This window comes from Salvelinus alpinus, chromosome 24 (genome assembly GCF_045679555.1).
Source record: "Salvelinus alpinus chromosome 24, SLU_Salpinus.1, whole genome shotgun sequence".
Lineage (NCBI taxonomy): Eukaryota > Metazoa > Chordata > Actinopteri > Salmoniformes > Salmonidae > Salvelinus > Salvelinus alpinus.
The window spans coordinates 23,550,491-23,565,183 of record NC_092109.1 but is presented as its reverse complement, the minus strand read 5'-3'; the positions used below and the strand labels follow the sequence as shown (position 1 = coordinate 23,565,183).

At 45.8% G+C, this 14,693-nt stretch overlaps 1 protein-coding gene across 2 annotated transcripts; it reads left to right on the top strand.

The window, feature by feature from the left end:
• Nucleotides 1-3,957: 3,957 nt before the first annotated feature.
• On the top strand, nucleotides 3,958-13,523 carry LOC139552361 (general transcription factor 3C polypeptide 4-like). 2 transcript variants are annotated; one of them, XM_071364024.1, is made up of 5 exons: nucleotides 3,958-4,380; nucleotides 7,863-9,596; nucleotides 9,716-9,846; nucleotides 10,520-10,608; nucleotides 11,005-13,523. In XM_071364024.1, exons 1-5 carry the CDS (start codon nucleotides 4,075-4,077, stop codon nucleotides 11,067-11,069), a joined length of 2,325 nt encoding a protein of 774 aa, XP_071220125.1. In that variant the 5' UTR covers nucleotides 3,958-4,074; the 3' UTR covers nucleotides 11,070-13,523. The 2 variants fall into 2 exon arrangements, with proteins under 2 accessions (XP_071220125.1, XP_071220126.1); XM_071364025.1 differs by having other exon boundaries at nucleotides 4,282-4,380; nucleotides 7,867-9,596.
• The last annotated feature ends 1,170 nt before the right edge of the window (nucleotides 13,524-14,693 follow it).

Sequence of the window (14,693 nt, the reverse complement as noted above, 5' to 3'; positions counted from 1 at the left end):
TGAGAGACGTTTTACTGTACTGTAGGGCTGCAACAAATCACTGTCTGTCTCTCTCTAGCTCTCTGCACTTCAGGAGACCACAGCAGTTTGCCCTTTGCCCTGTCCAGGAGCGTACAGTGTCTCATCTCACAACACATACTGAGTGGTCTCAGAGAGACATGAACCAAAGTCCACATCTACAGCAGAGTATAGGATAGTTTTCATATTTTCACAATTAATGATCCCACTAGGTGTCCTTCGCAAAGCCCACTAGGCAGATTACATGACTGATGTCTCGCTTGTCAGGTAAGGAATAACTCATTATTTATTAAGAGTATGTCACTATAATGCATGCCTTTGGGCCCAGTGTTTTATCTTTGCAAGTGATACAGCACATTTCTACAGTAGTGTGGTGAAACAGAGGTGACACAGTCTGTTCTTTTGATCTTTGATCCAGGGTCTTTACCTGACAAAGTAATGTTAAGATATTCTAGTTATTCTGTTAGAGGTTTTGTGCCGAATCCACTGCAGTGTTACAGGTGTCACGTTTATGGGCATGTTGCAGCAGTGTGTAGGAGGGAGATCCCAAGATGTGGGAAGTGTGCAGGAAGACATGGAACAGAGGAATGTGTTGTTTTAGTGGAAAACGTTGTCAACTGTATGGTTGCCCATGTTGCTGTGGATCAGAGTTGTCCGGTACGAGAGAGGCAGGTTGAGGTGGCCAGGATCAGAGAGGCAGGTTGAGGTGGCCAGGGTCAGAGAGGCAGGTTGAGGTGGCCAGGGTCAGAGAGGCAGGTTGAGGTGGCCAGGATCAGAGAGGCAGGTTGAGGTGGCCAGGATCAGAGAGGCAGGTTGAGGTGGCCAGGGTCAGAGAGGCAGGTTGAGGTGGCCAGGGTCAGAGAGGCAGGTTGAGGTGGCCAGGATCAGAGAGGCAGGTTGAGGTGGCCAGGATCAGAGAGGCAGGTTGAGGTGGCCAGGGTCAGAGAGGCAGGTTGAGGTGGCCAGGGTCAGAGAGGCAGGTTGAGGTGGCCAGGATCAGAGAGGCAGGTTGAGGTGGCCAGGATCAGAGAGGCAGGTTGAGGTGGCCAGGGTCAGAGAGGCAGGTTGAGGTGGCCAGGGTCAGAGAGGCAGGTTGAGGTGGCCAGGATCAGAGAGGCAGGTTGAGGTGGCCAGGATCAGAGAGGCAGGTTGAGGTGGCCAGGGTCAGAGAGGCAGGTTGAGGTGGCCAGGGTCAGAGAGGCAGGTTGAGGTGGCCAGGGTCAGAGAGGCAGGTTGAGGTGGCCAGGATCAGAAAGGCAGGTTGAGGTGGCCAGGGTCAGAGAGGCAGGTTGAGGTGGCCAGGGTCAGAGAGGCAGGTTGAGGTGGCCAGGGTCAGAGAGGCAGGTTGAGGTGGCCGGGGTCAAGGTAGTGCAGAAGATGTCGTATTCTGATGCAGTGAAGAAAGTAGGAGGGTGGATCAAGGGTGAGGGATTCTGAGAGTATCCCTGTGAATAGTAGATCTGTGCCAGAACAGAGGGATAGGCCAATGAGTGATATACAGTATTTTTCAGTAAGGTTGGCTTCTTAGCGTTGGTTATCAACTGTACTGCAGAGATGGCACGCAAGTCACAGACAATAGATGTGGTGGCAGCTGCAGAGAAACCTTGGGGGTACGGGATTTGACTTCAGAAGAGTTACAGGGTGTTGAGTGGTAGTGTCTCTTCAGTGCTGCTTTTGATGTAATTGATCATGAACTGTTACTAGGTAAACTCAAATGTTATGGTTTTAAGTCTGCAGCTCTATCCTGGATGGAAATCTGTCTATCCAGGAGAAGGCAAAAAGTGTTCTTTAATGGCAGCTTTTCAAACAGTAAGGAACACTTTGGTGTTCCTCAAGGAAGCTGCCTAGGCCCACTTCTCTACTCCATTTTTACTAATGATTTACCTTCAGTAATGAACAAAGCAAGAGTGGTCATGTATGCTGATGACACTACAATGTATAGCGCAGCATCAAAATGTGATGAGCTGACAGATGTACTGAGTAGTGAACTAAGAATGGTGTCTGAGTGGGTTGATATGAACAAATTGGTGTTGAACATTTCTAAAACTAAATGTATTGTATTTGGTTCAAGATATATATATATATTTTACCTTTATTTAACTAGGCAAGTCAGTTAAGAACAAATTATTATTTTCAATGACGGCCTAGGAACAGTGAGTTAACTGCCTTGTTCAGGGGCAGAACAACAGATGTTTAACCTTGTCAGCTTGGGGATTCGATCTTGCAACCTTTCGGTTGCTAGTCCAACGTTCTAACCACTAGGCTACCTGCCGCCCCAGGTTGCTTGCTGATGATTTCCAATTGAATTTGTTGATGAATAGAACGCATGTAGAGCAAGTGAAAAAAAAATACTGTCATGTTGGACGCAGCTGTATCCTGGTCAGAACACATAGATAATATTGTTATTTGTTATTCTTATCTTTCACTTTTTTTGTGGTATTTTCTTAAAACTGCATTGTTGGTTAAGGGCTTGTAAGTAAGCATTTCACTGTAAGGTCTTCACCTCTTGTATTCGGCGCATTACATTTGATTTGTTTAATTAAGTTGGGTAAGTGAATTGCTATTGCAAGAAAATGTTCAGAGTAAGTATCATCTAGCACTCTGAATCAGGTGATTCAATCCTTGGTCCTATCACACTTAGAGTACTGTCCAGTTATATAGTCATCTGCAGCAAAGAAAGATATTTAAAAAAATAAAAAGCTCAAATGGCTCAAAACAGGGCTGCCAGATGAGCTCTTCGTTGCTCTAGCAATATGAATATTATTAAAATGCATCAGAATCTCTCTTGGCTTCACGTTGAAAACAAATTACTATCCAGTCTTCTGATTCTCTTTAGGAATGTTATATCTTTAAAAAAACACAGTATTTTTCAGGCCAGTTAGTACATACTAGCAACATGCATAACAACCAAACCAGACAGGTAAATTCAGGGCATCTAAGACAACCTAAGCCAAGGACAAATCTCCTTAAATCTACAGTTTTATATAGAGTCATAGCTGAATGGAACTCTTTACCAATCCATATTTCTCAGGCAAAAAGTAAATCCACCTTCAAGAAGAAAAAAAAACATCTAATGCGATAGACCATATGACTGGACAGGAAGTAGAAAGAACATCTAATGTGATAGACCATATGACTGGACAGGAAATAGAAATAACATCTAATGTGATAGACCATATGACTGGACAGGAAGTAGAAAGAACATCTAATGTGATAGACCATATGACTGGACAGGAAGTAGAAAGAACATCTAATGTGATAGACCATATGACTGGACAGGAAGTAGAAAGAACATCTAATGTGATAGACCATATGACTGGACAGGAAGTAGAAAGAACATCTAATGTGATAGACCATATGACTGGGCAGGAAATAGAAAGCATCAACTGAATGTTAAATGTGTTTCCTGTCAGGTATTTTAATTGTCTGTATTGTCTACTTGTTAAATGTTTGTAAAGTCTTAATTTGTAATTGTTTGTAATGTCTTATTAATTAGTGTTGGACTCCAGGAAGATTAGATAACGTTACGGCGTTAGTTAATAGGGATCCTAATAAAAATGCACAAATTCCTCTCAGGCTTTTGACCTGGGGTAGAATCAGATTGGGTTAGTAATGGAATACGGTGGTGGGTTTAAATTAGTATAGGGTTAGTTGGTAGGGTAATAAAAAAGATATGTTTATTTATTTTTCTAACGGGGATGCTAATAAATACCAAATACCATGCAGAGACAGTCATGCTGTTATCTCAACCTTTATCACTGTGTTGTATTATGATACATTGTAATAGTTCCTATTCTACCATAAAAAATATTCCTAACTCGTTGACTAAATGAAGATAGATACATACTCATGGCTGGATAGCAAACTTGCTGATGTTATCTAGCTATCTCTACCTGAATTTAGGCATTATATATTAGTGATCTCTACACTGCAACCGATCTCTACACTGAAGCTTTGCGGATATTTTTCCTAGTGGTATGAGATGTCCCTCCTCCTCGCCGTAGTGACGGTTCAGAAACTCTGTGGTGACGCGTTGTTTTATTTTTCACATGGAAAATGGCGGCTTGCAGCCCAAATCGCGCTCCGGATAGGGTAGAGGTAGGACAACTTACCGAAGCCGAACGGGAGAATGATCCCTGGGCAGCACTCGGGCCAGTCGTGAAGAGGGATCCGGTGATAAAGCTACTGAGTCCGGTCAGCGGCCTGGAGCCGCTCACGTGGTCTGAGGACCACCGAATCTCGGCCTCTAGCACAAGTGGTATTTCTTTGATGGAGGTAGTGTGCGATGTTCACGGCAATAAGCAAGACTTGGTGCTGCACCGGACCTCCATTCCCGTGCCGGACCAAGTCTGTGAACTCAAGGTGAATCTTTCACACATGTAGCTAGCTAGCTAGCAAGCTTGCCTTTGCGTTCATTCCATACCTCAAAACCGTGCATTACAAAAATAGAAGTTGTGAAGTTGTTTTACCTGTCTCATGGGAGGGGCTCCAGCTGAGTTCATTCACAGGGGTAGAGGACTAAACTCCACTCCTTGGTGAATGACGTTTCTGATGACTTCACCAACGGAGTGGAGCAGAGACCAGGCTTTGTGGAATCTATCTCCCAAAAGGGGTGCAACTTTCACTGGGGACAGGGGACATGTCCCCTCCACATTCTGAAATTGCATTTTTGTCCTCCCCAGTTTTATCATTGGAATGTGATTCAAAATGTGGCAACGTCTGAGTGGTCGGGTAGGGCTATTTTGGAGTGTTTATCCAACTGTATAATTTAAAAATATATATTATGCCCCCCCCCCCACTTCTAAAACCATTTGCCCAAGGTCAATACTTAAAAAAAAATTTAAATGATGAAATGCCTACCGTGTGCCCATGTTTGTCCTCTGTAGTTGAGTGATTTTCTTTGTTTGCTGAAATCCATACTTTTTCAATAGATGTTAGTCAAATACAACCTCTGAGAGGACTACGGTTTCAGTTCAGGAAAAGATGGGAGAAGTGGATGCTGAGTTGGAATCGAGCAGCGCGTCGAGCAAAGTTGGTGAAGACGAATGTTCTGAAGGGACAACAGTAGTATCGAAAACTGGAACAAAAAGGACATTGTCTAAAATTGGAGTGGAGGATAAGTGTATGAATGATAATGAATCGCTTCTTGTTGAGATGCGTTTGTTGAGTAAGGCTACATATGTGGGGAAACCCGGTTTGAGGTGTCAAATGGTGAAGTATACGCTGGGGAAAGTGGAGTCTGTCAAAGTGACCAGGAGTGGTCTTATTTTTGATTAATTCTATTTCTGAAGAACAGAGGAAGATTGCAGTGAGTCTCAATATAATACGAGCAACAGAAGTTTTGTGTTTTGAACTTCAGAGTAGAGCGCCCATCAATGGAGTAATCTCAGGGGTGACGACGGATGTTCAAGTTGAATCCCTGAAGAGAATTCCTGGTGTGGTTGGTGCCCGCCGTCTGACCCTGATGGTGAATGGAGAAAAATAAGAAAGTCTGTCGGTACTGTTGTTTTTTGATAAAGAGCAAATGCCTACACATGTGAAGCTTGGTTATGCTCCCGATTGGCGCAGCAGTCTAAGGCACTGCATCTCAGTGCTAGAGGCGTCACTACAGACCCTGGTTTGACTCCAGGCTGTATCACAACCGGTCGTGATTCGGAGTCCCATAGGGTGGCGCACAATTGGCCCAGCGTCGTTAAGGTTTGGCCAGGGTCGGCCGTCATTGTAAATAAGAATTTGTTCTTAACTGACTTGCCTAGTTAAATAAAGATTAAATAAAATAAAACATTTAAATGTAAGAGCTTTCGTCCCCAAACCATTGTTGTGTAAGAATTGTAAAGGATTTGGCCATGTTTCAAGTGTGTGCAGATGGACAGAGTATACTGAAGAACGGTGTGTAGAAGGATGACAGTGTTGCAATTGTGGTGGGGATCATGATCCTGAGTTCCTGGAGTGTCCTGTGAAGGAGATTGAGTTGGCAAAAGTTAGAGCGGTCAATCGAATCTCCTATGCAGAGGCGATTTAAAAGCATTCAGAAAACAATTGATGCAAGTGAAGAGATGGTAGACGCACCACCACAGCCTGTAGTAAATGTTTGCTGCCAGTCAAAAGATACCCTGTTTGTTAAAAAGGTGGATTTTGTGGCGTTCATGGACACACTTGTAAACTGTACGGCACAAGTCTAAAAGAAGTCTAAGAAACTAGACATTATTGTGGCTGCGGCATAAAAGCTTTTGGAACTTGAGGATTTTACATCTGAAGACTTGCAAGGGGTACTGGCGCCGGAAGACCCATCCTCCCAGGTTCCCCTTGAGCCTGTGTAGGGATCAAATGTTTTTTAACAGGAACGTTGTTTGATTTAGTTTCTTAAAATATATATATATATTATATATAATTTGGGAAATCCTGTAGGTGGTGGGATGTACTTTAAATAGTGTGATCGTCAAAATACCAAACAAATAAAGGCACAAACACAGATGACAAACATATGCGATACGATGTAGTCGGAGCTAGATTCCACAAAGCCTAGTCTCTTCTCCACACTGTTCGTGGAGTCAATAGAAACTTCCTTCACTTTAGTGGAGTTTAGTCCTCTATCATGGGGGCAGAGTCAGAATATACACACTACATATACAAAAGTATGTGGATACCCCTTCAAATTAGTGGATTTGGCTATTTCAGTCACACCAGTTGCTGACAGGTGTATAAAATTAAACACACAGCCATGCAATCTCCATAGACATACATTGTCAGTAGAATGGCCTTACTGAAGAGCTCAGTGACTTTCAACGTGGCACCGTCATAGGATGTCACCTTTCAGTTGTTTTTACAAATCATTTCGTCAAATTTCTGCCCTGCTAGAACTGTCAACTGTCATTGCTGTTATTGTGAACTGGAAACATCTTGGAGCAACAACGTCTCATCCGCGAAGTGGTAGGTCACAAGCTCACAGAACGAGACTGCCGAGTACTGAAGCATGTAGTGCGTAAAAATAGTTTGTCATCGGTTGCAACACTCACTACCGAGTTCCAAACTGCATCAGGAAGCAACGTCGGCACAAGAACTGTCAGGAGCTTCATGAAATGGGTTTCCATGGCCGAGCAGCTGCACACAAGCCTAAGATCACCAAGCGCAATGCCAAGTGTCGGCTGGAGTGGTGTAAACTCACCGCCATTGGACTCTGAAGCAGTAGAAACGCGTTCTCTGTAGTGATGAATCGCGCTTCACCATCTGGCAGTCCGACGACGAATCTGGGTTTGGCGGATGCCAGGAGAACGCTACCTGCCCAACTGCATAGTGCCAACTGTAAAGTTTGGTGGAGGAGGAATAATGGTCTTGGGCTGTTTTTCATGGTTCGGGCTAGGCCCCTTAGTTCCAGTGAAGGGAAATCTTAACGCTACAGCATGGAATGACATTGTATACACTTCTGTGCTTCCAACTTTGTGGCAACAGTTGGGGAAGGCCCTTTCCTATTTCAGCATGACAATGCCCCCATGCACAAAGTGAGGTCCATACAGAAGCTGTTATAGCAGCAAAGGGGGACCAACTCCATATTAATGCCAATGATTTTGGAGTGAGATATTTGACAAGCAGGTGTCCACATACACTACATGACCAAAAGTATCTAGCATCTGCCTGATGTGTTTACTTTTTGACTGATGGCTGCAATTAACAATTTATCCCATTGCCAAACATACTATATATTGGACAGGCTAACTAACGTAAGCTAGCAATCTAGGTTGATGTTGATGCAAAAAGTTTTGGATTTTAGACATTATCTAGAAGTTGCTTTTATTTTCTCCCCATCAAATGAGATTACTTATGACTAACATTTGTTTGTCCACCAGGTAGGTCCAGCAGAAGAGCTGTTGAGGGCCAAAGACAAGTTCTCCAGCTCCAGTGACCCAGCGATGAGCCAGTCCTTCATGCTGGACAGAGTGCTCAATCCCACCGTGGGCATCCACAAGGGCATCCTGTACACCAGCTGGTCCCCCCTGGGCTGTGACGTCAATGGCCGGTGCCTCCTAGCCTCCCTCACCCTGGACCACCGGCTGACCGTCCACAGCAGCACCAAGCGTCTACAGTGGACTGTGGTGGCTGACCTGACCCAGCTGTATGGAGAGAGCCTGGAGAGCAGAGGCTACTCCGTGCAGGGTGGGCAGCCCCCCAAGGCTAACCTCCTGGACCTGGCTGAGCTTCAGAGACGCTACCTCATGCAGACCCCTGTACGGATGGAGTGGTCCAGTGTGTGCACCACGCAGCACGTCCAGACCAACAACGAGTGTAAAGACGTGGGAACGGTGCTGCTGGCCGTGCTGATGGAGAACGGAGACCTGGTGGTGTGGCAGTTCTGCCTGCCCATGCTGGGGAAGGACTCTGTGTTGTCCTGTAACACCATCCAGTCTGGGGTGTTGTCCCCCAGCGTGCTGGCTTGGTGGGAGTACGAGCACAGCGGGCGCAAGATGAGCGGCCTGATCGTGGGCAGCAAGTTAGGGCCCGTCAAGATCCTGCCTGTCAACCTGAAGGCGGTGAAGGGCTACTTCACCCTGCGCCAGCCAGTGGTCCTCTGGCAGGAGTCAGACCAGATCCCCGTACACAACATCAAGTGTATCTCCCTGTTCCACCCCAAACAGAACTGTAACTGTAGCCTGGTGGTGGCGGCCAGGGGCTCCTACCTCTTCTGGTGCCTGCTGCTCATCTCCAAGGCGGGCCTCAACGTGCACAACTCACACGTCACTGGCCTGCACTCCACCCCCATCGTCTCCATGACAGCCAGCCGCCAGGGCAGCTCCATCTACACCTGTTCCATGGACGGGACGGTCAAGAAGCTCACGCCCATCTTTACCGATATGGCCGTGGCCTTTAAGCAGGAGGAGATCGTGCTGCCAGAGGGTATGGCAGGTCGGAGGATGCACGGCATCGCGGTCAGCCCCCACGGGGCGTACCTGGCCCTGGTCAGTACTGAGGGGATGACCAACGGTCAGCACCCGGTCTCTAGGCCCTACCAGGTCCAGTTTGTGACCCTGAAGACCCCCAATGACGCGGCGGCAGAGTTGCTGGAGTCCCCGGTCCAGAGCCTGTTCAAACAGACTGACCTGCTGGACCTGGTGCGCTGGAGGGTGCTGAGGGACAAACGCATCCCGGCCCTGCTGCAGGAGGAGTTGGACGACAAGGTACACAACACAGGCTCCCCCTACTTGTGGAGGTTAAAACTCTTCCTTGTGCGGGTGCTCTACCAGTCCCTGCAGAAGGCCCCTGTGGAGGCACGCTGGCGCCCCACACACGAGGATTCCAAGGTGTTTGTGAAGGACGAGGAGGGGGGCGTCGCGGGAGAGGGTGGAGGAGGGGAAGAGGTGGTGTCGAAGCTGCAGGACCCAGAGGCCCGGGCGTTGGAGGAGCAGACGGGGGAGGTGATAGCTTGGATCGAGGCGGTGGAGGCCCACCTGACCAGGGAGCACATGAAGAGGGTTCTGGGGGAGGTGTACCTCCACACCTGGATCACTGAGAACACCAGCATCCCCACGCGGGGTGTCTGTGACTTCCTCACTAGCGACCCCACGTATGAGGACAGGGCTGCCCAGGTTAGTCCTTCTGTGGTCCTATTCCAGAGCTATAAGCCTGAGCAATAGAGACGACTGTTTGAACATTCGGCTTACCCTGTTGTGCATGATTCAACACGTCTTGCTCTCTGCACCCCCAGGTCCTGATAGGTCACATCCAGAAGAAGATGAACAAGCAGACATTCCCTGAGTACTGTAGTCTGTGTAAGGAGGTGCTGCCCTTCACAGACCGCAAGCAGGCTGTCTGCTCCAACGGACATATGTGGCTCAGGTAATTGCCATCAACCCTTTCTTCAATATTTCAACCACCAATCACCTGATTCCTGTCATCTAAATCCAGGGTTTCTAATTCTTAGGCATTCCATATTATTTTCATAATTTGATAATTAGTCATTAGTCAATTGCATTTACTGATGAATGCCACCGTATCACATTTTATGAGATTTCCACTGTAAACTAGGGCGCATAAGCCTCTGAATTCTGAACAATACTAAGCAGAAGGAGAAGTCTCCAAAGGTCCACAGACACTGGGCTGACACTGACGAGTGACTCCACACACAGCAGCTAAATGCTTTTTTTTGACTGTTTGTTTATTATCACAGAACCACCTTTTGATATTTACCGGTGTACTGCTCCTGTCCTCCTCTATCCCACCATACCGCTCAGTAGTTGGATGAGATATGCTGCCCCTGGTGGACAGTTTGGGACAGTCTGCAGCCTCTATGTCCCACAGCACATTTCAATAGTCTAAAGTGGTTTCCTCTCCCCATCTCCTCGGTATGTGTTGAGTAAGGATGTCAACCAGGAATTCGCGTTCACCTATTCTGTTTTTTCCCCCTCCCAGTCATTGCAAATGAAGGGAAGGAGACAAGGAGAGGAAACCACTATTGAGATATCCCTCCTACAGTGTTAGTGCTCATCTGAAGTATGCCCGTTTCTTTTAGGTGTGTGTTGTCCTACCAGGCGTGCCAGACACTCGCGTACAGACGCTGCCTGCTGCAGGATAGCATCGCCAGACTGCCAGTGCCTGAGGGTAAGCAGCTAGTCACTTTCCATCTCTCTACCTCTCTATGACACTCACTCCGTCCTCCTCTTTGTCTCTCCAGGGCAGGTATTAACTGGCAGCTCCCTCTCATCCTGCTCTCTGATCAGCATATCTTCTTATACAGCATTGACATAATATAAGAAAGTACTTGAGAATGTACTTGCATTTTTCTCAGGCTTGGTTTTTACTAGTTGTCAGACTGTCAGCATATATGATTTTAAATAAGCCTAACATTGCTGAGTGATCAATCTGTTGTCTGTTTACTGCTCAAATAGTGGAGCAGGTGATTTGTGATTGAACAGATGAATCTGATAAAATACTCAATGTTAGCTTAATTATTTAGTGTGCCCCCTCCCCTGTGTCCCTCCACCCTCCTCACTGCAGACCCAGACTGGATCAAGAGGATACTGCAGGGTCCTTGTACATTCTGCGACTCTCCTCTCCTCTAGGACTATAGGACAGGCTTGTGGAGAGCCACGGTTACATTGCCTGCAACACTTGTGCGCCTGCTTGGACTAGATGGACAATTTTCCTTATTTTTACTTGTTACTTATTGCCAAGCATTATTTATTTGTTTAAATGAATTATACCACAACCTTTTAATTAAAAAAAATAAAGGTTTTGAATATACATTTGAAACCCCACTGATAAGAATATGGTTTATTAAGAGAGAAAGTTGAGTGTGTGGAGATGGATCTAACCTTTTCACAGACCCATAAGTTAACCTCCTTTTTTACTGCATTTCCAAACACGTGTGTGTTATTCTGTTAGGCAAAAACAAGGGGGGGCGGCCTTGGCGTGTCAGCCTTATTTTAGGTCTATTTCTGCCATTAGAGAGCAACACATACATATCCTCACTGACTGAGGGGAAACAATCTAAATGTATGTTATTTTAATTGGCAGTGTAAAGCAATTTCCATGCTGCATGTGGGAGAAAAAAATGACTCTTAGATGAGGACTTCCGATATTGTAGACGGAGAGAAAGAGAGGCGAGAGAGGAGTGTGAGGTAGGAAGAGAGGGATAGAAAGTGTTTAAAACTGATGCTGTGTCTCCCATGGGTGCTGATTGTAATGAGATTCCACAGTAATGAGGAACAGAGCCGGGCGGCAGGCAGATGTGATGCTCGTTCTAATCAAGGGGGGGGGGTTAGAGTGCATATTGTTAAATACAATTAACCCTTTTTTACTTTGGGAAGGATGTGTACTTGATGTGCTCTCCCCGCCGGTCCCCCCTCCCACTCCTTCCCCATATCTCGGAGACATGGAGGTTAGTGGCCAGTGATCAAAGATGGAGTTGGACCTAGGAGACTGGGCTAGTAACAGCACTGCTCTCCATCTTGTCGTCTCATCCCTTACATCCCCATGCACAGTCCTGGCCAGGCAGAGGGGTGAGGTTCCACCCTCCCTCTGGTGTCACTGGAGATGATAGGCTGCCCTGGGGCTAGCCCTGCATGAGGAAGCGGCCCGGCTCGCAGCTCTCAACAGTTGATGAGAGAGCCAGAGTTTTACCCAGAATCCTCAGCCCATTGTCATCAGTAGACATGTTCAGAGATTAGTAGTTGAGTAAATTTGGATAATTTGCCTGTTTTCTGTGGTCGATATGGCGGTAGTATGTGTGCCACCACAGTATTTTGACGATCCACACTGAAAATACGTCTTCAGGTTTTGAATCATTCATTAGAAACTAGCACTTTGCGAATTATTACCATTCAATATTCTCTCGTTCAGAATGACCAGTGGGGATCTTTTTCTTAGACCAACTCTGTAGCGTTATACGGAGCATACATTTTTTCATAGACAAACTTGCGTTATAATCATGTGATTGGCTCCCAGTAAGTGTCTTGTTTGTCAAGGGGAAGTGTTTCTTCAGGTGAGAATGTTCTTGTCATTGATAGGTGGAGACCAGTGCTGTTAGAGGTTAGCTGTGTTTGTTTGAACAACCTCCTACTTTAATAGAATAATCTGTCAAAGACCATTTCCACCAGTAATTACAGTCTCCCCTCCCTTTCTTCCTCTGTCTTAGCTCTCACAAGACTTCAAAAGGAGGATTCGTTATGCATACAATATTTATAGCCTTCATGTCAATGGCTGGATCGCGTAAAGCCTTCTTAACACCTTTTCACGCTTTTATTTAATATGCTATTCCTTTTGTTTGTTTTTCTAGTTAGAATTTGATATGTCCTATGCTCTTATGTATACAGAACTCAGTGGAGGCTGGTGGGAGGAGCTATAGGAGGACAGGCTCATTGTAATGGAATAAATGGAACAGTATCAAACATATAGAAACCACGTGTTTGACTCTGTTCCTTTCATTCCATTCCAGCCATTACAATGAGCCTATCATCCTATAGCTCCTCCCACTAGCCTCTGATACAGATGCATTTTGCAGAACCCAAATATCTCTTCATCCATTTACACTGCAGCTGCTTCATTACACTGGACAGTCTTATGGGATCAAATCCATCTGGTTTTTGTTAGTTCTTTTGTGTTCATGTTGATTTCTTACCTCTGTATTTTGTCATGTTTTGAGTAGTCGGCTCATTCACGTCATAGTTTAGAATGGAAGGCTGATGTTGGACAAAGGGTTTCCATTGCAATGTCTCACCTGGACTACCCAATCTTCTGTCCTTTAGTCCTATTTGGCAATCTCATGTCAACTAACGGAGTGCTGTAAAGCCAGAGACGCTGATCCCTATAGTACCCAAATATGACAGTACTCACTCCTCCCTTATCTAGTGCTGTAAATCCTTTTTTTTCCTTGTCACTGTGCTGTTTCACAACTTTCATGTCCCTATCGTATTTCATTGGGTCATCAGGACTTTTCCATGACCCTTATCTGTAACCAAGAGTTCATTGGATGATATTTTCCTGATGTGTAAATAAACTTTTTTTAAGTCTTTGTACATTTTTGAGTATTTTTCCATTGAATTAGTCTAATATGGAAAAAGTGAATCTTCCATAGTAATTTTATTACCCTAAACAAACAATGTTTGTTTACGTCGGTAACAGACAGTCCCCTAACTCTGAGATAAACACGACTGTCTGCAATGTTTGCACCCCAAAAATAAACACACACGAAACATTAGGGAGAACAAATGTTTTTCTGAAGTCACTTCAGTCTGCTCACAACCCCTGAGATAATACGTTTCTCCTCAGGTTTTAAACTGCTCCAAACTGAGGCACATCCTCTAACTAACTTGTCCCTGCTAATGAAGTGAGTCTGGGGGGTTTGTTTTAAAGCAGACTTAACATGGTCCTTTAATGGGTAGACTCCTCTCTGTCCCCAGAGGGGCCGGGGCAGTGACCCGAGACCAGTGGTGGGGCTGTGTGGAGAGGAGGAGGGGGACGTGTCCATCATTAGAGACGCTGCTTGTTCTTGAGCATGGGGCCGCTGGAGTGGAACTAATACTGAGAAGTAGCAGTACAAAGGGCATGAGCAGGGAGGCTTGTGTTTTACTGCTACATTAATTAAGCTCATTCTCAACATGGTGTCGGCCCCTCTCAGCCAGAGTTAAATAAGTCTGAGGGGATGTGTCAAATCCAATTTTATTTGTAAATATGCTTCGTAAACAACAGGTGTAGACTAACAGTGAAATGCTTATTTACAGGCTTTCCTGACAATGCAGAGAGAAATAATAGAAAAGTAATAATAAATACACAATGAGTAATGTAATATACACAGGGTACCAGTACCGAGTTGATGTGCAGGGGTACAAGGTAATTGAGGTAGATATGTACATATAACTAGGAATAAAGTGACTAGGCAACAGGATAGATAGTAAAGGCCAGCAGCATACCACCCTGCATACCACTGCTGGCTTGCTTCTGAAGCTAAGCAGGGTTGGTCCTGGTCAGTCCCTGGATGGGAGACCAGGTGCTGCTGGAAGTGGTGTTGGAGGGCCAGTAGGAGGCACTCTTTCCTCTGGTCTAAACAAAGATCCCAATGCCCCAGGGCAGTGATTGGGGACACTGCTCTGTGTAGGGTGCCGTCTTTCGGATGGGACGTTAAACGGGTGTCCTGACTCTCTGAGGTCATTAAAGATCCCATGGCACTTATCGTAAGAGTAGGGGTG